Genomic DNA, 26,531 nt, shown 5'->3' with positions numbered 1-26,531 from the left:
CTGTTTGCACAGCTTGGGTGAAGGAGTTTTCCAATGCATTTGCAAAGAAGGTAATTGAGTAATACATTATCCCATTGACAGGAACAGCCAATATCGTTGAAAAACAACAGCATTCTACCTTGTTACCAACAAAGCGTACGTTTAACGGGCAGTTCTGGTTTAATCCTTTTTCTCCTGAAAACACCATTCTCATATCTCAACATGTGAGTGTTGAAATGGATTAATTCTTAGTAGAGGCGGGGGGTGGGCAGAGGGATGCTGTTCTGCCCTTGCTTCTCAGAGATTAACGTCATGTCAGATATGGTTACAAACAACTGTATTCAAGGCAGCCTGTGTTCACTGATCTCTCAGATTGAATTGGCTGAGTTAGGACTCCATCTCCCACGGCTTTTCTCTGTTCTGAAATTCAAAATGGAAAACTAAGCTGTCTCCAACTGTGTCCGCCCCCCCAATCTCCACCCACACGCCGTCTTTAAAGTATAATTTCTTTCTCTTATTTTAGCTTTTCTTTTTGCCAGTCACCACCACCACCTCTTCAGGAGCTCTCTTTTGGATCTTGGCCCCTGTCCTGAAATGCCAAGGTGGGGGAAGGTCTATCCCTCTCGTGGTAAGGATGCTTGGCCTGGGCCTTGCTGGCAGGCAGCTATCTAGGCCCAGATGGGGCCCGTGGCCAAGGGTGAGGCAGGACAGACTCTGCTCTGAGTGCCTTGGATGGAACTCCCTGTGACGGTGTATAGAGTAGGCAACCGATGTCTGGACAGAACTTTGAGGAGGGGAGAGGAAAAGTTGCTGGTGGAGGGGACAGACGGACAAGAAAAATAGTTTTCATATGCATTATGAAGGGTATCCGTTTCCCAAACTGTCTCCCCATCCTGCACCAGTTTCAGCCCCGTGAGTCCAAGCTGCATAGAAGTAGGGGACCTTCCTCCTCAAAGGTAAGGTCATAAGGGCTTACGAACTTGCTTCCTTTTCTTTCCTGTGAGTGACAAAAATTGATATCCATAAATTAAGGTGAGACTTCCTGGAATTAGCCTCCTCTAAAAACAGTTCTTCCCTACGGTCTCCCTGCCCATTGCAGCTGGAGGCAATGGATGTGGGCATACACTACCCCTCGCTCCCCATCCCAGCCACGCCACACAGCAGTGCAGTCGCCATGGCATGGCCACAGGAAAAGAGGGAACGCCCTGTAACAGGTCTCAAGAGGCAGCAGGCAGTGTCTCCTTCCTAAAACTGTCTCCCCGTCCTGCACCATCTTTAGGCCCCTGTGTCTACAGCCTGGTGTGCTGATTTAGAGGAAGGCAAGCTCTCTCGCCCCACTGAGCTCACCCCAGTGAATCCAGAGTAGCTCTAGAGATTTATCCAGACCCTGACGTTTTTATAGGCATATTTATTTTACTAATGTCACCAGAGGCCAATTAGTCTGGACAGTCACTCCTACTGGCATCGCTCCCCCCAGCCCCTCACTCAGGGACTGAGCATGGCTGAAATGGCATCTTTCCCCCCGCCCCCACTTCCTCCCACCCTGTCCTCCCAATCTACAGGAATCCAGTTATGTGGGATGTACACGAACTGTGTGAGCATTAAACGACAACACTGTTTCTGGTTTTTTATCCAAACCTCCCTTTCCCAGGATGAAAAGGGAGCTTACTCTCCGGGACCCCTGCTGGATCACATATTTAGAGCTCTTTGCATTCAGCATCCATGTGTAGCCTTTTTCATACAGTTAGGCCTAGAAGAAATTTGCTATAGCTAATGAGATTGAGATGGGAAAATAGACCAAGGCAGATTGGCCGAAGACCAATACTGGTTTCTCTTCCCCATCTTTTCCTATTGTGATGTGCTAAATGCAGACAAATTATTCCACTGTGAAGTGCATGAGTTGAGGGCAGGAGCTTTGGGGCTGGAAGGTCAAACCCTGACTCTGCCACTGAGAGAGTAGGACCTTAGGCAAATTACTTAACTCCTCTGAGTCTCAGCTTCTCCCTAATTGGGTTATGGAGGAACAAATGTTGATCAAGTGTGTAGCACTGGGCGTGGCTCAAAGCGAGCCACGAATGTGAACGATACCACTTAACATGCATGGAGTGTGCTAGGCTTTCAGTTACCCAGCTTGATCCTCCTGACGTTTCTGTAGCATAAAGAGTGTAGGCAGAGCATTATCGGGGAAACTAAGGACCGGGCAGGAGAAGTGAAACGCTTCAAAGTCACACCGATCCTCAAGGACAGAGCAAGGCTAGAATCCAGGAGCTCTAGTTCTTTTTCTTGTTTTTCATTGACATGTCGTTGATGTGCCTCTAATTCTTTTCCCAATGCTTTTAACATTCTGCTATATTTCATCAACGCAGAGACGGATATATGACATATATGAATCAAAGAGAAAAACACACTAAGAGAAAGTGTATAAATGATCAGTACACTTAATGATGGGTCCATGAGGTTCTAGAACAAACTAGGCAATCTACTAACTCACTCTTCCCTCGATTCGTCCTTTGTTAGAATCTTATTATGCCCTTGCTGAGCCCAAATGCCATGTGTGCTGCTCTGTGCTTTATGTATGTGATCTTATTTTGCCCTCAGAGGAATACAGGGAATAAGCGGTATTAACCCCACTTTATAGATAAGAAAACAGAGGCTCCAGGCGGTTCAATCTCTTGTTTCAGGTAACAAACTCAATTCCAAAGTGCATTTCCTGAAATTGCCCCACTCAGTTTGCTCTGACTTGTACTGGATGACCGGCCTGCCCACACCAATCAAGATGGAAGGAGAGACAACGGGAAGGACTCACAGCAGGACGTGTAGTTCCTCCAGCCGGTCACTGCGATCCCCTGCGTCTGGCACGTGCTGGCGTAGTTCTGCAGCCAGCTGCAGGCGGTCTGCACGGCGCCGCCATCGATGCAAGAGTCAAACAGGCAGTTCTTGTAGAAGAAAGCGGGGTTGACCTTGCTGTGACACTTGGTGAAGCCTGAGTTCTGGTTGGGGATCAGGCTGCAGAGCTGCTGCACTTTGGAGAAACCTTCCACTTTGGCACAGGAAGGGCAGCGGTCGCCACAGCCAACCTGGCAGAAGGTGTCCCTCTTCACCCAGCTCTGTCCAAACTCATTGACGCTGGAGGCCAGCAGGCCCATGGGCATCTCCAGGTCGTCTTCAGGGTTGCCGTTATAGCGGCCACACAGGCCGTAGGTGATGTTCTGCATGCCCCGAGGGACCGTGATGGACAGGAAGGTCTTCCAATCATACACAACCTTCAGGCCAAAGTCAGTTTCCACCACCACATGGAAGCCAAAGGAAAAGATGTTTATCTTCCCTTGTCCCAACTTCAGGGGCAGATAGAGCCGTTCACTGTTGACCTGCAAGAGCAAGAGGGTGGGCACAGACAATACAGGTGGCCCAGGCAGCCCCGCCCCACTCTTCTAATGATTAGCCTCTGAGAGGCAGCACCACGGGGGGTTGGAGCAGGTTGAATGAAATCTTTGCATTTAGTGTTGTTTCTGTCCCTCAACTATTATTATTAGGATTTGAACAGACTTAAATGACTATCCTTTGTACACGAATATACCTATTTATTTCAGTGCCTTCTGTTTATAGCATTATTCCCTCCAGGAGTTCCAATTGTTTTCTCCAAGGTAATGAGAGGGTGATAAGAATTCAGTTAAAGTTTAGACTAAAATACCCAAACCTAAAACTCTTGTGTTTCTATTTCCAGCTTTACTGTGGATTTCTCTTAGACAAGCCCCAATTTATTAATTCATCTAGGATCTTCTTTTTCCTGAGGAATGACTTGATTTTGCTGGCGCCTCTGCCTAGGATGCCGTTCTTTACCTGCCAATATCCTTCTCATCCCCCAGACCCTGCTCAAATGTCGGCTCTTCTATAAGGCGGGATTTTCGGAGCTGGTGGTCAGGAAGAATCACTCCCTCGTCTGGGCAACCAGAACATGTTACTTATACTTCTCTCGTGTTCTCCTGCACCTCTGGCCAAGATCAAGCACGTGTACCCTGCTACTGAAGCACACATCGCATCTGTCTTATATTACAGCTGGTTGTCTACACCTCTGTCTCCACTACACGGTTAGGAGCAATCTGAGGGCAGGGACCACACTTTATTGATCTATACGGCCACCCTCCCCTCACCCCCTGCTGGGCGCCCAGCACAACGGAGAGGGCACTGGATGCATGTTTCCTCCCGCAGATTTTAAATTCAGAAAACAAGGAAATCCCTTAAGTCAAACTCCGGAACTGCACGGCCCTTGAACCATTTTGATGCAGGTGAGCCAACTCCTGCAGCCCTTGGCTGGTTGAGTGCTTGATGGAAAACAGACTGTTGTGAGGGCTAAGAGGAGAGCTGGGCTTCCTCCTGAAAGAAGAAGGTGGCTGCCCACAGGGTGGTGGTCGTAGATTGCTCCCTGCCAGGAAAGAACCCCCCTCCTGACCTCCTTAATCTCTCTCCCATCTGACACCCCTGCCCCCAGCCCCACTGCTACCACCTTAGTTCAGACTCTCATCACCCTCCACCTTGACTCTTGAATATGCCCCCGACTGGTCTCCCTACCCTGGTACTGCCCCCCTCCTCCAGCCACTCACCACTGCCTCTCCAATAGTTTTTAATGCAATTGAAAGCAATTAATTAATACTTAAAACCCCCTGCAGAGCTTGAATAAAATGTGGGGTACGCTTAGCACATGGTACAGGGCTCTCCAGGAGCTGGCCCCTGCCTCTCGCGCCCAACCCACTCACTTCCTCCACCCCAGCCACACCCAGCACTTTGCTGCTCCCCAGATGGACCGAGCTGCCCCATTCCACGTGCCATTTCCTTTGCTGCGAGTGTGGTGGTGCCTTCTGTGTCCATCCTTAGCAGTTGTGATTGTGAGTTAACGATACTCGCAGCTGGCCTTGGCCAAAAGGGGGGCCCTTGGCCCAGGAGGTTATGACACCCCCATCCAGCCCCACCCCCACCCTAAGGGCAGCCCTCGGCCAATGACTGACCAACACGGGGGACCAACTCTGTGTGCAGGTCATGCACCAGAGCTCCCGGTGGCCCAGGCTGATGGCCAACTTAGACCACATCCACGCTGAGCTCTCTGCCCTTGGTTCTTCCCTCACTTTCAGGAATCCGCACCTCAGACTCTGCCTCTAGGGAACCAACCTAAGACAGCAATGGTGTCCTTCCCCCATCCTCTCTCTCTCTGGGGCAATTTTCACCCTTCAAATTTCAACTCAGCGGTCTCCTTGCCTATGAATATTGGTCCAGGCAGAATTCACTCATTCATCCAGGAGCCATCAGTTTGGCACTGCTGTGCACCAAGCACCGTGCTAAACGCTGGAATAAAGCATAGGGCTCCTTCCCTAGGAGCTCACAGGCATGTGGCAGAGACAAGTACATAAACAGGTAATAATAACATCATCTGATGAAAGCAACGATAGAGATAAATAGATGCACAGGCACCAGACTCAGCCTGGGGACAGAATCGGGGATGCCCGCAGAGGACGGTGCCCACATCCGGTCCTGAAGGCTGAGTGACGTTGTCCAGTCAAGATGAATTTGGGGCTTGGGAATCAAATACGCCCACTACTAGGTAACTAATAAGGACCTGCCGTAGAGCACGGGGACTCTACTCAGTACTCTGGAATGGCCTATACGGCAAAAGAATCTAAACGAGAGTGGATGTATGTATATGTATAACTGATCCACTTCGCTGTACAGCAGAAACTAACACAACGTTGTAACGCGACTATACCCCAATAAAAATTTAAAAAAATATAAACACTACTATATATAAAATAGACAACCAACAAGAACCTACTGTACAGCACAGGAAACTCTACTCAATATCTTGTAATAACCTATAATGGAAGGGAAGATGTAAAAAAAGACTATATATACATGTGTATGTATATATACATGTACACACACACACGCACATATATGTATGTATAACTGAATCACTTTACTGCACCCCTGAAACTAACACAACATTGTAAATCGACTATACTCCAATAAAAATTTAAAACAAAACAAAACAACAACAAAAAATGAAGGAATGAGAGTGAAGAAAAGGGAATCCCAAGAAAAGGGTGTAGCCTGAGCTGAGGCCAAGAGGAGGGGAAATGCCTGATAAATATGAGGAATTACAGCAACTGAATGATGCTGGAGCATAAAATGTGACCTCGGGGATGATGGGAGATGAAGATGGAGAGGCGGGGAGGGCCTGGACCACGGAGGGCCTCGTCTGTAACGTCCCATGAAATCAAGCCTGAAAAAGACTTATTTTTCAAAGAAGAAGCCGCCAGTGATCTTAGTAAGAGAACTTCAGTAGCGTGATGATACCAGAGGCTAGGTCGCAGAGGTTAAACGGCAAACAGGGGATATGGAAGCAGAGATGTCTCTCTCCGGGAGTTTGGTAGGAAAGGGGAGGAGAGGGATTGGTTAGAAGAGGGATTGGATTGAATCGGGGTCAAGGTTTATCTTAGAATGAATATGTTTATGGGTTGAAGAGAAAAGCCCAAGACACAGGAGGGGGAGGAGATGAGAGACAGGCAAGAGCCTGAGAGGGCCAAAAAGAGATGGTGTAGGTGGAGAGTGGCCATGGAGAGGGGAAGAGATAATTCGTTCTCTGGAAAGAGGACAGGAGGTGAAGAGGGCGTGGTGATGGGTCATTTCAGAGACAGCATGGAGGGGGGAAGAGGAAGAGGGAGATCGCGCCTGGTGAGCATAACTTTCTCACCTGGGAGGCCCAGAGACAGAGAGCACAGGTGTGCAAAGTCACCGAGGGAAGCAGAGGCCGTGGGGACTCCCACGAGCCTTGACAACTTGCACGAATAAACTAAAGGCTGAGCACCCAAGGGCTCACGCGTGCTGGCTGGCTTTTCCTCCTGAGTTTCTACGCATTCTCTATTCCTGGCTACTGGGTGTCAACGAGGGGGCGATACCTTGGAGAGGCCATGTGCCTGGATTACAGCTCAAGGCCTTCGAGTCCTGTCACTGCCCAGGAGCACCTGGGAAAGGAAGGCCTCGACGCAGACAGGCCTGCCCAGCTTCTCCCTGTCTCTCAGGCCCCAGGAATGCGGCCTCCATCCCTACATCACTGCCCTGTCTGTCCCTGTGAAACGGAGGGAAAGAGAGAGGCAGAGGAAGGGAGGGGTGGATAAGGATGGATGGAAGAGGCCGGCGCAGAGGAGGAAGAGAGCAGGGCATGGGGATGAGTGGGGGAAATGTGTTTCTAATACTGAAGTATTGGAAATAAGGCAACATATTCGCTTTTCAGTAGCGAGCTTTCCTTTAAACAACTGGCTGTGATTGCTGCTACAGCTGTTCTTCAGCTGTTCTGAGGTCCCCTTCACACCCCCGCCCTGGATCTCCACTGACGTTTCCTTGTCCTAGGACGCCCTTTGCCTCTTTCACGGCCTGGCCAGTGGATGCCTTCAGGGCTCAGGTCTGGATCATCTCTTGCAGAAGCCTTCCCTCCATCCCCCCAGGCAGCTCAGGCAACCTGTTCTCTCATGACACAACCCCCTTCCCCACTGCACGTCACATTTTTCTGGAACTTCATATCACGCTGACGTTCCCTGCAAACACGTCTGTCTCTCCCACTAGACCCTGAGTTCCCTTAGGACAGAAGCCATGTCTGACTCACGTTTCTACCCGAAGGGCTTGGCACAGAACAGCCTGTCAATGCAAGCCCATCAGATGCAACTGAGCCAGAGTGATGCTCAAAGCTTCCCTCTTCTCTCATGGCCACGGGATGGGCAATCAGTGATAAAACACCAGCTCTGGAAGGTCCTGAGAGCCTTCACCTTGGCCTAGACCATGCAGGACCCGGCTGTGCAGAAGCCTGAGGGAGATGGAGGAGAGAGGCCGTCTCTGTGGAGCTCGGGCTGTAGACGGCTGAGGCGTGGGCTCTGCGGTGCCCAGGAGTGGCTCACCTCTGTCGCTTACCCCTACTCCCTGGCTGGTATAAACATAGCATATTTATTTCTAATTTCCCTCGGCTTGGTGGGTTTCCCCACATCCTCAGTACTGCTTAACGCCGAGAAAGGTCAGAATCACAGAGGGACCCGGTGTCCCAAGGAGTCACTTCCATGTCACCTCCGTTTTTGCAAGCACCAGCAGTGACCCGGGCTCTGTGCTGTGTTTTGCCTGGCGCTTCACCGCGCGCTGTCATTATGACGGCCGTTATTCTTCTCTCAGGGAGAGATGGTGACTAATAATAACATCATGGGAAAAACAAACGCAAATCATTGAACAAGCAGATCCTGTAATGCATATTAATAATTCAAAGTAAATGCTAAATCTATCCCCTAGGCCTCAGAAGAAAAGAACCTTCAAGCATCCTGAACTTGGTCTTTCTGTCAAGAGATCTGAAAGCTGTACACTCTTATTCCCAGCTTGGGCATTTTGGACATCTGGTGACCTAGAAAGAAGAGCCCTGGAAAGGGTCCCCCCACCCCTTTAATCAATTCCTCCTTCATGCCCATGACTCTCTAATTACTCCCTGTTGTAGACTGAATTGTATCCCCCCAAAAGGTATATCGAAGTCTTAACCCCCAGGACCTGTGAACGTGACCTTATTTGGAAATAGGGTCTTTGCAGATGTAATCATTAAGAGGAGATCATGTGGGGAAAGGGTGGGCCCTCAATCCAATGACTAGTGTCCTTAAAAGGAGAGAGAGATTTGGCACAGAGGGACGAAGGCCGTGAAAATACGGAGGCAGAGACTGGAGTTATGCTGCCACAAGCCAAGGGTCACCTACAACCACCAGAAGCTGGAGGAAAGCCTGGAATAGAGGCTTCCCTAGGACCTCGGGGGGAGCATGGCCCTGAGGACACCTTGGTTTAGGACTCCTGGCCTCCAGAACTGTAACAGAATAGGTTTCTGCTGTTTCAGGCCACCTAGTCTGTGATGCTTTGTGACAGCAGCCCTAAGAACTAATATACCCTTCCCTCCGCATTTCTTTGTGGGAGGAAGAAACCAGCTGTGTAGTTCTCATGGCTCTCGACTTTAGGCGTGAGTGCCTCTCATGAGACACGCGCCTGGAAGGTGAGCTGACCCAAAGGGAGGGAAACACCTGGTGAGAGAAGAGAATCAGCCACTGGCGAGGAGAGAAGGGAGAGCAGGAAAAAGAACAAGTGTTCATGAAGATCCAGTGTCTATATGTGAAAATAACTGGGTCAGAAAACATGGGTAGCCTCAGATGTCTATATACCTAAACCTTGACAGCGTGTAACACAAGGCAGAAAATACGCTTTCATAGTACACTGGATGGGGCAGGGCCTGTTAACAGATTATACTTTACAAGAAGAAAAAAACCTGAAAGGTAGAAAGGTGGAAAAGTGTTGAATGTCACAGAGATAAGGAACGATATCCAAAATTATAAATCTAAGGGTAGAAATATGTCAGAGGAGGAGCAAAGGAGAAGAGGACAAACAAGATGCAGCCACATGGACAAAATGATTGATGTGTTTGTTTTAACACAATTGATGAAAGTGGAGGAGAGGGAAGTTATTGTAAAGAGCGACTTTGACTATCCGGACATCTGTTGGAAACCTTTTGTGGCTAAAAGCAAGGCATCTGATACACTCCTAACTTGTCCAGGTGGTAATTTCATCTCTCAAAGTGCTAAAGAAGTGACGAGCAGCAAAATAAAAGTCGTAGGAACCTTGGAAGAAAGGGCTTATTATGATATCTCCTTCGTTCATTTGACAAATGCTTTGAGTGTCACAGCACACAGTATATTCATTTAACATAAAGATGGATTATGTGTGGTTCCTGCCCTCAAGGAGTCCACTATGAATATTGAGTGAGCTGGACATGAACATCATGGAAAAATACAGTACGATTAATGCCATAAATGATAGAGGAACCAACTGTTAGGGGAAACACAGAGGGTACCAATGGCAGTTTGGGTAAAATACCCAAGAAAAGGAAGAAGAATGTTCATAGTGAGACTTCCATCTTAGATGCTAAGAAGGCACACTTTCTAGTAAACGTGAAAGGGAGGACAGTTTAAGAAGCTCAGAAACCTCTCTTTGTCAGAGAAGGGGCTTAAAGAAAATTCTAAGGAAGGAAAGAAGTCAGCAGAGTTGCCCAAGGAAGTCTTTAACAGCTCAGAATTTGAAAGGGAATGTATATGAGAGGAAGAGGAATCTCCTTAGAGATAAATTACACCGCAGACCTGGGAAGATGGTGTTAAAAGGTTGACATCCTAAGTCAGCTCCTCCGAAATGCTAAAGCAGTGGCTTGCTGGTGTCCCAAGTGTTGCTCAGGGCGGGCCCTTGGGGGAGGGGTGGCCGGCCTGTGGCTGCAGCTGACATCCTCAGGCTGGACTCGGAGTGCATGGAACTCCTCAGCCCCTACCCGCTCCTGTCTTCGTGGCCAAGGGAGTGAAAAGTAAGAAGACTGCAAGGGAGCCCCAGGGTGCTCCAGATGTGGACAAGACTCCTGAACTCCCAGGTCCCCTGGGAGCGAAAGGGAGACTGAAAGAGGCAGCAGGAGGCCCGAGGAGGCAAATATTTTGATCTCAGCTAAGGGAAGGAGGTGGATTAGACAGCAGTACCACTTATTGACGCCTAGTCCATGCTAGGTGCACATTCTCGTATACACACAGCGACTGTCTGAGGCCGCTCAGTGTAGCCAAGCTGGGACTCCATGTAGGTCTGTGCCGTCTCCAACACACTCAGCTACGACATGAAAGGCACCGTTCCTACAGCTGGCTCTGTTCCTAATTTGGTGCCTGTGACTTGGGTATTTTTCTCTCTGAGGGCCCTGTTTCCTCATCTGTAAGATAAAGTGATGGGAAGTCTCCAGGGCCCCTCTCTGCTCTAACATCCTCTGCATTTCCTTGGATTCTGGACCTGCCTGGTTCAGCTGCAGCCTGACTTGCTGACCCGGGACTCCTATCCTCACATCCCCACGGCTCCCCTCCTGGGGGCTGGCCTGTGACCGCTCACCAGCACCGTGTGCTTGTAGGCCCTGTGAATCACGATGCTGTAGCCCAACACGGTCACGTCCACCTGCTTGACCCACAAGGCCAGCGACGGGTCCCGGTCCTCGTTCTTGGCTGTGACGACGAACTTGGGGAACGTGTCTGAGCTCGGCCTGCTTCCTGTGGTGCACAAGATGAGCGGGCAGCTGGTCTGGAAGTCAAAAGGGTAGCCGTCAAAGGTCAGGTAGTGGCCGTAGCCCGAGACGATGCAGGAGGCGTCGGTGCGGGCCTGGCAGTAGTAGAGGCCGCCCTCCTCCATGCAGTACTCGTCACCCTTGCAGGGGATGTTTTCACAGTGGACGCTGTTGTCTGTGCCATTGCAGTAGCAGAAGATCTGGCAGTCCAGGTCCACCCAGAAGGTCTCATTGGTGGCAAGTTGGTGTCCCTCAAAGTTGCAGCCACACTCGCTCCGGGGGACGCACTGGCTGCCTTGCAGGGCATAGCCCTCGTCACACTGACACCCCTCGGAGCAGCTGTCCACACAGATGGGGCCCAGTGCCAGGGTCTCACAGGTCTCTGTACACATCATGCACTCCTCGAAATGGCTGTTCTCCGGGCAGTCCAGAGCTGAGGGTGGGTGAGGAGGAGATGGGATTGAGAAAGGGACAGAGGTCAGAGACAGAGTCTGTGTACACTCATTGGTATGCATGGGTGTGTGCATGTGTGTGCACGTGTGGCTGTGCGCACAGTGTGGGGGCACGTGTGTGCGTGCAGGTATATAAGCTGCATGTGACTTATCTGTCCAGCACGGTGAGCTCAGCAAATGCCATGTGATCAGCACCACTGCCATCCTCATTTGGGGTGATCCACAAGGCTCAGCGAGCCCCTCACTCACGTGCTCCTCTAGTGCACTTAGCTTTTCAAGTAGAAGATTCTGAGACGACGGGCCTGTTCTGAGCACCTGCGGCACACCAGGCACTGTTCTAGGCATTTTAGTGTAATTTTCTCAACAATCTGGATGGTAAGGACAGTCATATCACCCCTGTCTTATAAGTGAGGAAACTGAAGTTCAGTGACTTAATCCAGCTGATAAGTACTGGAGAGAGATTCGAATCTGCGTCTCCCGACTCTGAGTCTCCTGACTCAAAGACTCCGGAAAGAGAGTCCTGGAAGGAACAAGTGCTCTGAGGCTGTAGAGACCTGTGGGTACCGTCTCTGAGCTTCAGTTTCTTCTCTTATTAATTAAGGACAGTACTTACCTAGGACTGCTGTTCTGAGGATTAATAACCTAATATATCAAGCCCACAGTAGGGTCTCAATAAACACTGCACCCTTTCCCTTCTTACACTTCCCTCCATTACAGATAGGTTTCATGGAGGTGTTTCTACTCTACACGTTGGACCTTCCCTGTGTCTTTCATCCCTCTGCTCCTGGTGTCCTCTGACCCCTTCCACCTCCTCACTGACCTCAGCACATGGTCCTGCCCACCTCCTTTATTCACACCCTTTGCCCCTCCTGCATGGCCTTCACAGAGCCAAATCCTACCCATCCTCCCGGTTTCATTTCAAGTCACTCTTCTGCCCAAGAAGCCTTCCTTGATAGATCAAGACTGTGCGTCAGTAAGCACAGCACATACAATAAAGGCACATGCGGCTCACCATGGAATTCCGTGTAACTTCCCAGGTCTCTTTATTATTTTTGTTTGTCAAAACTTGACATGAGCCGGGATGAACTCAGGAATACAGAAGAAATCTACCCACAGGTCTGTGTTCTCTAAAGATCTGTGAACGTCGTCACCGTCTCCTGGGAGTTTAAGATCTTGCCTTTAAGGCTTTCTTTAGGTCTTATGCATACGATCACTCCTTAAGAGGGTTTTATAATCCAAGGACACAAAGGACACTGTAGAGAAATTGCATGGCAATAATAGTTCCGCCCACAAGTACCAGCTCAACAGTTCTGCCCTATGGACTGAAAGCCAATCTTTTTTCCCTCTGGGCTAAAGGACTGTCTCCACCTCCACTGACTAGTTGTAGGCTAGTTCGGCACTGATTAAATATGTCTGTATAGAGCGATTTTCACATTTGTCTCTAAATTATGCATGTTATAACACTGACTGCAGGTTTATGGTGATAGCAAATAACATGACTTATTTAAATGGCTCTCGTTTTATGACTTATCGTGTTGTCTGAATGTGTCTGAAAGTCTGGAACATGCAGACATGAAGTAATAAAACTTCCCCTGGCTCCTGAAATGCCTCTGAAATTACTTAATTGGGCAGCCTGGCTCTGCCAGCGAGAGCTGGTTAAAAATATCTGAACACAGAAGCAGTGGTTGCCTCTCTCCAGGTCCAAAGAAGATTGTGTTCCTGATTTGCAGCTGTCACTCAATCCAATCCCCACTCTGCAAAACCCTGACCAGATTAACCCCTTAGTACCCAGAGACTTGATTAATCAAGTGTGAGCCCTGGCCCTCCACCCGAGGAAGCCACGCTCCACGTGGCTGCTTCCGTCCACAAGTCTCTCTCTAAAAAAGGCACTTATGAGCGTTTGCTCCAGCTCTTCAGGCCCCGATGCAGGATGGGGAGAAGTGATTCTCAGCAGGCATCGCACACGGAAAAGGAGGGAATCACTGTCATCCCGCCACACTTCCTTCGCGTGAGCCATGCCACCAAGCTGTGCTTTGTGCAGTACAAAGAAACAGACCACAGACACTCCCTGCTGGGTAGGAGTTCATAGTCTAAAAGCAGGCACAGACACGGCCTGGCAACAAAGTGCATTTGGTATGGGGCAGGCTCTGTAATCCCGTAACGTGAATGAACTGTAACTAGAAAGCTGAGTACAGGAGCAGGGGCAGAGATCAGTTTAGACGAGCTAGAGGTGGGGCAAAAGAGGATGTGGGAAGTGGGTTAAAGAGAAGCCTTTGAGAAAGCATTCTAAGGTCCCACTAGATGTGGTGGCCAGTAGGAACCTTGGAGCCTCCCTCCCTTTAGGTGACTTTATGAAAAGAGCATGCTTCCAGAATTCCACCTGCAGATTCACAGCCTCTGTTACTAATCCCCCCCGTGTGGCTAGGGTCACCAGGGATATAACCGCCCAACTCTGAGATGATATTCCATATGCTCCTCTGGACTTCCGGTGCTCAGAAACCAGAGCATTATTTTTAAATAACGATATGTGGCGGGCGGGGGGGAAGGCGCGGGGGATATTCTTAGCTCTGTCTAAGATGTTACTATTGCAAAGGCTTAGAGGCAAGGTAAGGATACCCCAATAGCAATGGGTAAGCCTCACTCAGACCATAGCTTCTAATAACATTCCCCAGCAAAATGAATCATGATTTTTCGGAGTGATGGTTGATTCTAGGCTGGGGCAGGGAAGGTTAAGAGGTGATGTGAAGCATCTTGTTAATCTAGAAAGTAAGAAAACAACAGAGGCATAGCCGAAGGACGTAGGAGGCAACTGGAAGGGGCACCCACAGGCCAAATCTGTCATAATGTTAAAGCCAAAATAACAAATGCGATATGAAACACGAACCATTGAAACAAACAGGAATCTGTGTGTCCATGTTGATAAGATAGATAGATGATTGAGGTAAATAAATAGATGGATGGATGGGTGGATGGATGATAGATAGGGGACAGGCAGGCAGAAGAGACAGGAGGGCTCTTGCTTACAGTAAAATGACATCCGCTGACGGGTACAAGTGGAGAGAGTGCTGGAGCTGTAAACTGTCAGCATGTAATCGTCATGCTGAAGATCAGTACAAGCAAAAGTCCTCAGTGGGCACTAAGCCGAGGAGGGGATTGTGATGACACGCAGCACGCTGCATGGCCTTAAAGTACTTCCCCACAGACTGCTCACCGTCACAAGACAGAAACGTAGCGACACAGAGTGGTGATATTTGACAACCCCTGACCAGGGGATCGATGTGCCCATCACCAGCGAGAGGAGGCTGAGCAGAGTGTGCCCCACATGTGACCTGATACCATGAGGAAAACATGCCTCTCCTAGGCAGGGGGCTGGGTGGGATGTAGAGCAGAACCCAGCCATGGCGAAGCATCAAATCCAAATGGAGGGCCATTCTATTTCAAAAGGGGGGAGACTGTAATCTTTAAAAATGACAAGATCATAAGAGACAAAGAAGCTAAGGAATTGTTCCAGACTTAAGGAGACCAAAGAGACATGACAGCTAAATGCCCCATGTGGTCGCGGACTAGATCTGCACTGAGGGGTAGGGGAAAGCCATAAAGGACACGACTGGGTCAACGGGCAAAATTGAAGTGGATATTAAGTTATCGCCTCCGTGTTAAATTTCCTGAACTCAGTAACTGTACTGGGCTGTGAATGAGCGTCTTGATTCTAAGGAAATATACACTTAACGCATTTAGGGGCAAAGGTGTATGATGTCTGCAACTTCCCTTCACACAGAGAGTCAGTGAGAGAGAGTGACAAAGCAAACAGGGCAAAATGCTGACAACACGTCATCTGGGTAAAAGCTCTATAGATAGTCTTGTAACCCTTCTGTAACTTCAAAAGTATTTCAAAATAAAAAGTTAAAGAAATAAACAAACTTAGGCAGGAAGAAATATAATGGAAGAGACATAACCAGATGTAAAGGATGGAATCTCAGTGGTAGCCCTGGTCTTCGTGAGGGCCCACCTTCTTGGTGGGGAAGGGGTGGGAGATGTGGTCCAGGTGGGGCAGTCCTGCCTCCAGGCCTGGGTCCCGCCCTCAGCCACTTCTCCTTCTACCCTTCCATTTACTCCTCCCCCTGGGCTCGTCCAGAACCGAGGGGATTATATGTCTCATCTTCCCGGCAATTATTCTCATTACTATAAGTACTGCTGAGAGGGGTCAGATACTCTAGGCGCAAAATGAACAACCAGGCCCATGGGACTCTCTCAAGAACCACTGTCAGGTTTGCCCTGGGGAGCGGGGCTAATCTCTACTCCGGGAAAGGCACCCTGACGGATCACCATGTGCTGAAATGAATGGGGTCCTGCCTTGCCAAGAGAGAAGGCGCCCACTGAGACATCACAAAGATTTCCGGTCCTTTGACATGACGTGTTCCCTCTGCTAGACATAACGAAGGGTCAATAGCTAATTGTTCTACAACGAAGAGGGACTGTGTGATTAGAAACAACAATAAAGATGCGCAATAGTCTGGCCTGGGGGGACGAGCCTTCCAGGGGACACATCAGACTAGGGAGATGCACAGGGTTAATGAGATTGTCCTCGAGTGCGATTGCGGTCTCGGTTATCAATGCCCCGCCCCGGCCGGCCGCCCCCATGGCGTCACCCGAACTCACGGCAGAAGTCGTGGGTCCTCCAGGGCTGCACCTCCACGTCGGCGTTCTTGCAGGCGCTCGCGTACCGGGCCACAGAGTCACAGAGCTCGGACTCGTTGCCCCCGCTCTGGCACAGGCGGAAGAGGCAGGTGCGGTAGTAGGCGGTGACGTTGACCACGCCGTGACACTCCAGGAAGGAGCTGTTGGAGGGGTCGTTGATGATGCCGCACATGGAACGGCTGCGGTAAAATTTCAGCAGCTCTGAGTCGTTGCCGCAGGCCTTCAGCAGGTCCCCACACTCCCCGTTGCAGATCTCCTCGAAAGTGGTCCAGCTTTCCAGGAACACCGCCAGGTTGTCCGTGCACTTGCCATTGGGGAGACAGAACTCCTCGCTGACGTTCGCGTTGAAGAAGCCACACAAGCCCCCGGTGCAGTTGAAGTAGGCGGTGGAGAGCCGGATGTACAGGAGACCCACGTCTGAGTATTGCACGGTCACGACACCCTTGGACTCGACGGTTGTGCTGTTTTTGTTTCGATAAATTTCCAGCTTCCCCGAAGGATGGAAAAAAGGCAGTTCCACTTCCTGACTGTTCACCTGAAAATTCAAATCGCTATCATCAGTTCCAGATACACACAGGGTGCCCACAATTTCCTAGGCTGTGAATAAAGACGTGGCTCTGCCCCCTGTCTAGCCCTTGGAGTAAGGTTGAGAAGCTGACAGTGTGCGGAAACCACACAGACATCAACTGTTTTTTTATGGGCATCTTTGTTTCTTTCTTTCCAGCCTCCTCTGATCCAACACATTTGCTGTTTGTGTGTGTGTGAGACCCTAAGCTAGTTCCAAACAAAACTGAAGTGTGAGCAACAGTCACCGTAGACGTGTGGCTTCCTCCTGTCCCCGACGTCCTGCCTTCTTCTTCTCCCTTCAAATTTTACTTTTCCTGTGTCTCAGCCCCTTGGAAGCACACAGTATATATCTAATTATCTAGCTGTCCATCCACCTATCTACCTATTATTATTTTGATAAATTAATTTCTGCCAGTGTGTCAATGGGAATAAAAACACAGCCCTTTCAGTTTGTGGATGTATGCTTTATTCACTGCATTGACTTTTGCTTTCTAAATTAGATGTCATGTGATATTATGAAATGCACATGGCACTGGGAGGAGGGAGATCTGCTCCTCCCTCACCCTCCATCACCCCCCCTCTGCCACCTTCCAGCTGTCAGGCCCACAGCCCTCATTTAGCCCTTTGGGAGCCTCATGTGAAAACAAGGAGTTGCACTCGATGATGCCCAAGATTCCTTCTTCCTAATGATCTGTGAGTCTGCACGCTTAGTGATGGGCATTTCAGACCAGGACAGCAGGGCGTGAGGCACCATGGCAGGCACCCCTTGTGCTACTCCACACGGATTCCCATCTACAGGTAAGAGATGCAGCATGGCACAGGGTAAAGAGCACAGACTCTGGAGCCAGCTGACCCAGGCTTGAATCCCACTTTTAGGGCTGTGTGTCCCGGGGGAAGTTACTTAACCTCTCTGTGCCTCTGTTTTCTCATCTGTAGAATGAGAATAATGATGTTATCTACCTCTTAGGATGAATGTGATACCGCTTAGGCTAGTGCTTGGCACACAGTAAGCATCCTATAAGTATCTGCTACTCTGGCGAGCTAGTTCTGCTCTAATTCGAGGAATTCCAGCTTCACTCCAGGTCTCCACCTGATGGACTTTTATTTGGTGCTGACAGTTAGAAAATGCTCCCATTTCGGAGTCATTGCCTTCCTAGGATCCGCTCACGGTCAGAGGCAGCCAGGCAAGCCTGAAGAGCGCGGCTCCTTCGCTTGGCGGGACTCATCAGAAAAGTCTCCAAGGCCACAGGGGTCTTACCTTGACCTCCGAAGCCCCGATGCCTCCTATCTTGACCTCCTGGTCGGCCACCAGGATCCGGAGACCCCGCAGCCAAGCAGGCCCTGCGTCCGGCTTCTTCTTGTTGATGTCGATTTCCAAGTACTCTGGCCGCTCAGGGCAGGTCTTGAGGAGCGTGTAGGAGAACTCGACGGGGAAGGGGTAGGCGGCGCCGTCAAAGGTGTGCAGCACCTGGTTCTGGCTGAGCAGGCACACGGTCTCCCGCTTGGGGAAGCAACCCTGGTAGCCGTTCTCCACTGTGCACACCTCCTCGCCACGGCACGTCTTGTTGAAGCAGTACACGTCGCCGCCCTCCTCACACAGGCACTGCACCGTGCAGTTGGCCGTGGCCCAGAAGAACTCGCCCATGGCGTAGTAGTGGCCGTCGAAGTCACAGCCGCACTTGTGCAGCGGAACGCACTGGCTGGTGCTGAGGACAAAGCCTGCGTTGCACTCGCAGCCCTCCGTGCAGGGCGTGGCGCAGGTGTGGGAGGCCGTCAGATCGGAGCACGTGTCCGGGCAGCTGCTGGTACACACGGAGTAGTGGCTGAAGCTCGGGCACTGCACCATGGACACTGACGTAGGGGAGAGGAGAGAGCGTGACAAGGTGAATGACCCAGGGGCTAACCGGCCAGATCCACCACGCACGGGGGCCTGGAGGAAGAACGCTCCTTCTGGACCAGTTGGCACCTGGAGGGAAGGCCGAGCCACCACTCACTGGGGGAAGGGAGACTGAGGGTGTGCGAGGGGTGCAACTGCTTTGGTAGTAACTACTGATGGAGCAGGATCTCGCTGGATCATCCTGACTGAAATAAAACTTCAGGTTCCCATCCTAACTAGACTCGACTGATCATGCAATACAGGTTTAGTACTGGGTGAATTACAACCATCGAGATGGTTTAAGATCTTCAACTGATGGGCATATAAGTTGGTCTGACTTTAAAGAACACGGCCCATTCCTAGGAGGAAATAAATCCAACTCACAGGAGAAATGAAAAATCTAACTCTTAGAGGAGGAATTTGAAAAAGTGAACTTTCAAACAGGGACCAAAGAAGACTGTGAAAATGAATTCTCTGGGATATTAAAAATAAGAAAGAACCTTAGCTATCTGAAAAGAACCTGTGTGCCTATTCCCCCAGGAGACTGAACTGGAACTGGATGCCTTCTGAAGGCCCTTCTTGCCTTGGAAAGCTTCGATTCTTATTTTAAGAACATCTGAGTCTGGTTTGAGTCTGGTTGACCCCAACAGGCGGAGACTCGAGAGACTGGTAGACGAGTTCTCTGAATTAAATACAATTCATCCCACTAAAATGAGAGACAGGGAGAGGAACGTGGAGGGTAGGATAGTAGTACCACTAGAAAAAAAATAGCCATTATAGGCAAAAAATTAGGTAATTGGATGCTCTTGGATTGCACAAGAATCAAAGAGAAGTCATCTCAACTTGAATCAGGATATGGATACTCCAGGCATGATAGAGGCTGGCCAGTCCACACACACAAAAACATTTAAATATACTGTCTTTTAGTAGCTTGATCAATTCTCTAAGAATTGATTCTGATACATATTGATTTATATGAATCCAACCTATACAGATAGGAAAAAATTGCCCTCTGGCCTTGGAACTGAAAGAAACTTTTAAATCTCACCTCCATAGCACTCTCAAATGCACGGATAATAATTTTCGGTTTACTCATATGGAGAAAACCAAGGACCAGGAAAGAAGCAAAATTCCAAGAAGCAATTTGGTTTTTCGTTTGCTCGTTTTTAACATTTACATAACTAGGAAAAGTGAGAGAGATGTAAGTTGTATAGAAGGAAGACATAAGATAGCTAAATTGTTCCAAACGCTCAATCCAAAAGTGTAATTCCAAGGGGACAGCTGGATTTCCCACACTTTGGGGGCTTTTTTCCTCGCCACCCGGCATTTTAGAACAAGGCCTCTTTCCGGGTCTGCTACCTGCCCTGTCTACTGCCCCTTTTGGACCAGCTGAAATGCTCTAGAGTAGGATTCACAGAACCTGAAGGTAGAGAGGAAACATCCAAGGACAAAAATGCCATGGGTTCCATCTGGGAGGTGCATTCCTCTCCCAAAGGCTGCTCTTGATTCCCCAGGCCAGTGTCCACATGTCCCCAACAGCTGTGGGGACAGCCACCTCCAGCTCAGAAACGGCCCCCTCCCTGCTCAACTCTGCCCGGGCCACCCCTGCTAAGGGCCCTCTTCCGGCCACGCATTCCGTGTCTCCTGACCACGGATGCCCATCAGTGGTTTCTTGTTTTCTGGCCACAGTACTGGGTGAGGAGAAAGGTCAAGATGCTTTTACAGTTCGTTCTTTATCATTTGCTATATTTCAACCTCACCCTGACTCTCGGGCAGTGTGTCTTAACAGGGAGCTCTCCGAGGAGCCCCGAAACCCTCTCCCGGCCCCCCTGCACAGGCGTGGCCTTCCGTGTGGACAGGATGCCAGCTTACCACACCCAGTCTGGATTCGCCAGTCTCCAATCGGAATGCCCTGGGCTTGGCACACGAGGGCGTAGGCCTGGATGGCCTGACACAGAAGTGTCCCGTTGTCCCTCACGCTGCATAGGTCATACACGCAGCTGTGCACGAAGGCCATGGGGTCCACGACAGTGCCACACTCCCACAGGGGGCCGTCGGTCTTGTTGAGGAAGCCGCAGTAGTCGGGGCCAAAGTAGAGGGCTTCGGTGGCCGTGTCACACTGGGTGCAATTATCCACGCAGCCCGAGTCACACTTCCAGTCGGCGTGGTAGACCCGCCAGCTCTCTCCCAGGTCTAGGATTGACATGGCTGGCCTGCCGTCGGGGCGCAGGAAATCATCCAGAGGGTTTTTGTTGTAGTTCCCACAAAGCCCGCAAGTGGAGTTGATGTAGGAGCCTGGGATGGAGATGGAGGCGTAGTGCTGGCCGTCAAACGTCACTAAGAGCCCAAAATCCGTTTCCACAGCAGTAGACATGCCACTCTGGTAGACTTTCACCGCCCCCAAGTCTAAGGTGACGGGCAAAGAAGCCACTAGGTCATTAACCTGCCAACAACAGCAATAGTAAAAAGGCAGGTGAGCAGGGGCCAGGGCAGTGGGTCCAGCTGAGGTCAGGAAAGGGGGGAGGGATGGAGGGACTCAGCGCCACAGAGAGAGTGGCCCCCAAAAGGCTTGGGTGCCAGCGGGCTTGCCTCCCAGGAAGGCAGAGGCCCCAGAACCTTCGAGAGCAGGCCGGCGTTTGAGTTGTGACAGACGTGCATTGCTTAGTGCCACTCTAAACCCCTCTGGGGACCAAGGGCTTGTCAACACTTCCCGGCTGGCTCTTGGGCCAGCTTCACGTCTTTTCTTGAAAGACTAGTTACCTGGCTTTTCCCCCTTTCTCCTCGAAATCCATTCTTTAAGTCTCAGCTTAAGGCACATACTTTCCATGACCCCCTCGCTGCCCTTAGCACCCCAACCCCTCCTCCCAGCTGGAAGGTGCTCTACAAACTGTCCCCACCATCGAGTTTTGAGGCTGCCCTGGTGTTATTCTCTGAGTGTTTCACCTTGTCACTTCCTGATACCAGGCCTATGTCATACCATCGTTCAACACAACAAATTTGAACACCTACTGGGTACCAGGCACGATGTTAGGTGCTGAGAAATAAAGAATAAAAAAAGTAATTGTCTCTGCCCGTTATGAGGTCTGGGTCTACTGAGGAAGAGGGACACAAATTGATATTTATGACATACAGTTTTAAATATGTGTTCATAGGTGATGCAGTGATGCAGTGGGAGAACGGTACCTGACCACTGATCCAGCCTGGGGACGGGGCGGGGGGTCATATAGGCTTTTTAGGAGCAGTTAAGTCTGACCTGGGTCTTTAGAGATAAAACAGAAGCAGCCAGAGGAAGAGTAGGGGGCAGAGAATTCCAGGACAAGTGAATAAAATCACGTGGTTAGAAGTAGCTGCATGAGAATAGGGACAGTCATGGGGTGTCACTGTACTGCAGAGGGAAGGGGACGGGCGGCTGGAGAGGGAGCTGGACACAGGCAGAGTCCATTCATTCAGTAGATGTCAACTCAGCCCTTTCTGTGTGTCAAGCTCTGTTCTAAGAGTTGGGGATTAGCAATGAGTGAAACGGACGAAAATTCCTGCCTCTTGGAACTGTCTATTCCTCTTCAGGAGACCAACAGCAAACAAAACCAATATGTAAAATACATAACAGCATCAGAAAAGTGTTCTGCAGGAAAATAAAGCTGGGAATGTGGATCCAAAGTGCTAGGGAAGAGGGTTTCTAATTTTAGACAGGAGGGTCGAGGAAGACCCCACGGGGAGGGGGATATTTGAGATGAGGAAGAAGCCTTGCAGTTATCTGGGGTGAGAGTGGCTTACGCAGAGGGGACGGCCAGGCCCTGGGGTGGAGCGTGCTGGGCGCTGGGTTCGCACGGGCCAGTGTGGCCGGAGCGGAGAGCCAGGAGCAGGCAGTGGTCGGGGAGGGCAGAGAGATAAGAGCAGCCAGAACAGGCACGGCCTTGTCAGCCATTGTAGAGACTTTGGCTGTGACTCTGAGGGAAGCCGAGAGCGAAGAGAGCGCCCAGAGCAAAAGATCGACATGATCTGACTTCCGTTTTGGAAGAATTGCTCTGAATTCTGTGTTGGGAACAGATCTTGGAGGGCCTTTGAAGCATGTTTTTAAGAGAAAACAAAACGCCACAAAAACAAAAACAACAACTTGGATTTCTCTTCTATAGGAAGAGCTCCGAAAAGTTTTAAGTAAGAGAATGATGTGGTCGGACTTGTGTTTAAAAAAGTCCACTCTGGCCGGTACGAAGGGTATATTGAAGTAGGTGGAGATTAGAAACAGAGAAATCAGGCGGGCAACTGGTGCTGGAGGCCAGGGCTGATGAGGGCGAGGCCTGACCTGCACCCAGACGTGGAGGAGGGACAGCTCGTGGTGGACACTCCACAGGGCCTGGGGCTTTTTGCTGGGGGGAGTGAGAAATGGGGGAAGAATCAAGAGTGAGTCCCACAGGAATGAAGATGAAGACGTAGAGAATGGACTTGAGGACATGGGGAGGGGGAAGGGTAAGCTGGGACGATGTGAGAGAGTGGCATGGACATATATACACTACCACATGTAAAATAGATGGCTAGTGGGAAGCAGCCGCATAGCACAGGGAGATCAGCTCGGTGCTTTGTGACCACCTAGAGGGGTGGGATAGGGAGGGTGGGAGGGAGACACAAGAGGGAGGAGATATGGGGATATATGTATATGTATAACTGATTCACTTTGTTATAAAGCAGAAACTAACACACCATTGTAAAGCAATTATACTCCAATAAAGATGTTAAAAAAAAAAGAGTGAGTCCCATGTGTAAGTGGCTTGATAAGCCTCCAACAGAGAGTTAGTTTTCTTCTTTTTCACCCTTAATGTGCCTGGCATCTCTAGACATCACTTTTGAGGGCTGGAATGGATGGTTAGTCCTAGAACAGCCCTGGTAGGCTGACTGTAAGTGCACGTCCAGGCTGCCCTGCACCTGTACCGATTTCTGGCACACAGGAAGATCAAGGGTCTTTAGTGCCACCATTGCTGCAACTCTCTGGGTTGTCTAGGAAGGGAGACAATAGACTGTCCAAGCATCGCTCCCAAGGTTTACCATGGCTAATGGCATGTGCAATTCTCTGTCCCTAGAAATTAGTATGACTTATGGGGGAAGGGAACAAAAAAACAGGCTTGAGATGTAAGCCATCCTATGAGAGCAGGAAGTAGAAAAAAAACCACCCAGGGGTTGATTGATTTATCCTTATCTCCCAGGTAGCAAGTTAGCCAACAAGGATGAGAAAAGCCACACTCTGAGGAAGGTCAGCCAGCGAGAGCGCTGGGTGATTATGGTGCATTGCTCTATGCTGAGATGTAGGAAGTGAAATCTCCTCCAAGGCAGTATAATCGTAAATGCCAAACACCTCCCTCGCTGAATGCCCTCCTCTCCTCTCACTCAGCCCCTGCTAACAAAGGACAGTGGTTGTGCTTCAGAGCAGAAGCCACAGGGTGCGGTGGGGGTGGGGGGGGCGACTGTCTCTGGATGTTGCAACCGTCCCCCTGCTGCATCCGATCTCGTCCCACGCACACTGCCTGTGTCCCTACGCTGCCCATCGGCGTTGCCCAGATTTTCCCTTCGTTTTCGGCATCAGTGGTCGTTTCTCCCCCTTTCTTTCTCACGCATGTCTCAGTTTCAGCCACACCTTAGAGTCCTGTGCTTGTACCCCAGAGGGCTCGGAATGGGAGCAGCTGGGGACTCTCACCCAGCCCATGGCTTCTTATTTCTTTCCTGCTGTCCCAGTCCTCAGACCCTGATGAGCCAATGTTGATGAGTCTCCCTGTTTGCTTCCCTTCTTCTCCCCCTTTAACCATGTCTCTCCCAGGAGTGGGTAGGGGCAAGGTTAGGTGGGAGCAAGGTTGGGAGAGAGAAGTAGCATCGTAGGACAGGCCTTAGAATGAGAAGAACTTTCGGTGGGAATGGCAGTGTGGGAATGAGTATTGAGTGCCTACTGGGTGCCAGGCTTTGTACTAGCAGTCGCACATGTGGCTATCCTATTTCATCCTCACAACAACCTAAGAAGGTCCTTACCATCTCCCCCTTTTGCAGATGAGGAAACTGAGATTCAGGGCTTGCATTATTTGTGGGTGACAGGACCCGACCCTCCACTGCTTCCTGCTGCCTTTTGTTCAGTGCTGAGTTGAGACAGCCAAGTCCAAACTACAGCCAAGAGCCCTGCCTTCTAGACATGACACGATTACCCCATTTTACAGATGGAGAAAGTAAAGATCAGAGAGGCCACTCAGCTGGCAGTGGTGGCCCAAGGCTTGTGCAGACCTGACCCCAGAATCAGAGCTCTTCGTCACCATCAGCTATTTGGCGTTGGCACTCTTTTTCCTGGTGTACCCTAAACTACTCAGTTTTATCTGGGGGAGAAAGATGAAAACTGATAAGTATTAGTTAGAAGGAGACATTTACTATATATGGATGTTAGCTGGCTTTCTTTGGCTCCTATTAGCATACACAATCCTAAATTGTTTACTTTGTCACTCGAGAACATCTCAAAGGGGGAAAATGCATATTCAGAGCCCAGCTCCTAATCCCAGCATATGGAGAAAGGCAACCTGTTCGTTAAGATCTGTTTGCAGGGCCCCGCCCTGTGTGTCTGGAAGTTGGCAAATCAGGCTCCTTCTTGCCTCCCACCCCCTCTTGCCTGTCCCCACTTCACCCCGGGTGGGGTCTCTGCCATCCATGGAGGCACCCTCCCCAGCAGGGCAGGTGTATTCAGAGACGCTCGGAAGCCATTTGGCAAAAGGAAAAGGGACCCATTGTTTGCTTGCAGTTGGAATCACATAACCTTTTCTTTCTGAAACATTTACATTCACGTCCACATCTCCCTGTCGCTACAGAAAATTGAGGAATCCATGCCCTACGCTCGGACGATGGAAGAGAGCCACGCAAAATTAGCAGAGCTGCTGGGCCTGAAAGCAAGGGGCTGGTGTCCCTTTCCTTCTAAAAAAAAAGAGTCTGACTGTGAAGGGAAAAGAATTTTAATCAAAATGGAAAATAGGAATGCAGCATGAAGCTTTCTTCTCCAACTTCAGATATTGTACCCATCATCCCCACAAGACGAGGAAGTAGGGGAGAGCTAGCAAACATTTTTCTAGCTGGAAAGGTTAGCATCTATCCACAAGGACAGGTGTAGTGCTCAACAGCACAAGAGAAATTTAAAAGGGAAAAACTCCAAACTTCTGCAGCCGGATTCTTACCTCTGGTTTGATTTACAGAGCTGTCTCTAGGGAGACTAACCGAATACCAAGCAAATTGGCATTTTAACCACTGTAATAGCCCACTTTTCTAATTACGACACTGATATGCTGCACAGACCTAGGAAGGGCAGAGCCAGAAAAAGTGGAATTAGTTCCTTGGTGCTGCCTTTTGTCGGACACGCTGCATCAATTAAAACTACAACACGTTTTTAAAAAAAGAAAGACCTCCCTACACTGGCATCAGTTCTGGTCTGTAATCTCTGTGACGACCTCCATGCTTGGGGATTAAGGACAGCATGGGGCTGCAGCAATCAACCCCTCGCGGTCCTGGTTATTATTGCTTGAATAAATACATGGTTGCCCTGAGGTCTCCATTAACATCATGAAACTTGGGGCCTCCACAAATTGAGTAATTGCCACTGGCTTTTTGTTCTCCCTCTTTTGTCAATGCCCCAGCCTGAAATCCAGGTAGACAGGGACAGGAGTCATTTGCATATGCTAAACAAACCACAGAGATCCGTGTTCTCTCCCATTCCAAGCAGGAGTGGGGAATTCTGTTAAAGGGGTCAAGCTTTCAGGGGAACTTTCCACCCAGGTTTCACTAAAGAAGTCACCGAGCCCACTCCAGCTGCCTG

General features: G+C 49.9%; 1 protein-coding gene across 15 annotated transcripts in view; it reads right to left on the bottom strand.

Moving 5' to 3' along the window:
- TECTA (tectorin alpha) overlaps window positions 1–26,531 on the bottom strand; it is an 86,486-nt gene that overhangs the window by 28,468 nt on the left and 31,487 nt on the right. For 13 of the 15 annotated variants that reach the window (XR_003004048.1, XM_024751864.1, XM_024751899.1 and 10 more), the window contains 5 exons: window positions 20,579–21,149; window positions 18,089–18,681; window positions 16,225–16,798; window positions 10,945–11,546; window positions 2,786–3,347 (listed from right to left, as the gene is read on the bottom strand). Coding sequence is in view for 14 of the 15 variants with exons in the window: in XM_024751864.1 (XP_024607632.1) it covers window positions 2,786–3,347; window positions 10,945–11,546; window positions 16,225–16,798; window positions 18,089–18,681; window positions 20,579–21,149 (2,902 nt within the window). In the remaining variant the exon portion in view is untranslated. The remainder of the gene's footprint in view (window positions 1–2,785; window positions 3,348–10,944; window positions 11,547–16,224; window positions 16,799–18,088; window positions 18,682–20,578; window positions 21,150–26,531) is intronic. The other 2 variants (XM_024751944.1, XM_024751946.1) reach the window with 2 other exon arrangements.

Source organism: Neophocaena asiaeorientalis, unplaced genomic scaffold, assembly GCF_003031525.2.
Source record: "Neophocaena asiaeorientalis asiaeorientalis breed wild unplaced genomic scaffold, Neophocaena_asiaeorientalis_V1.1 scaffold747, whole genome shotgun sequence".
Classification (NCBI taxonomy): domain Eukaryota; kingdom Metazoa; phylum Chordata; class Mammalia; order Artiodactyla; family Phocoenidae; genus Neophocaena; species Neophocaena asiaeorientalis.
Note: the sequence above shows the minus strand (reverse complement) of the source record. Positions and strands in the feature narration are given on the sequence as shown.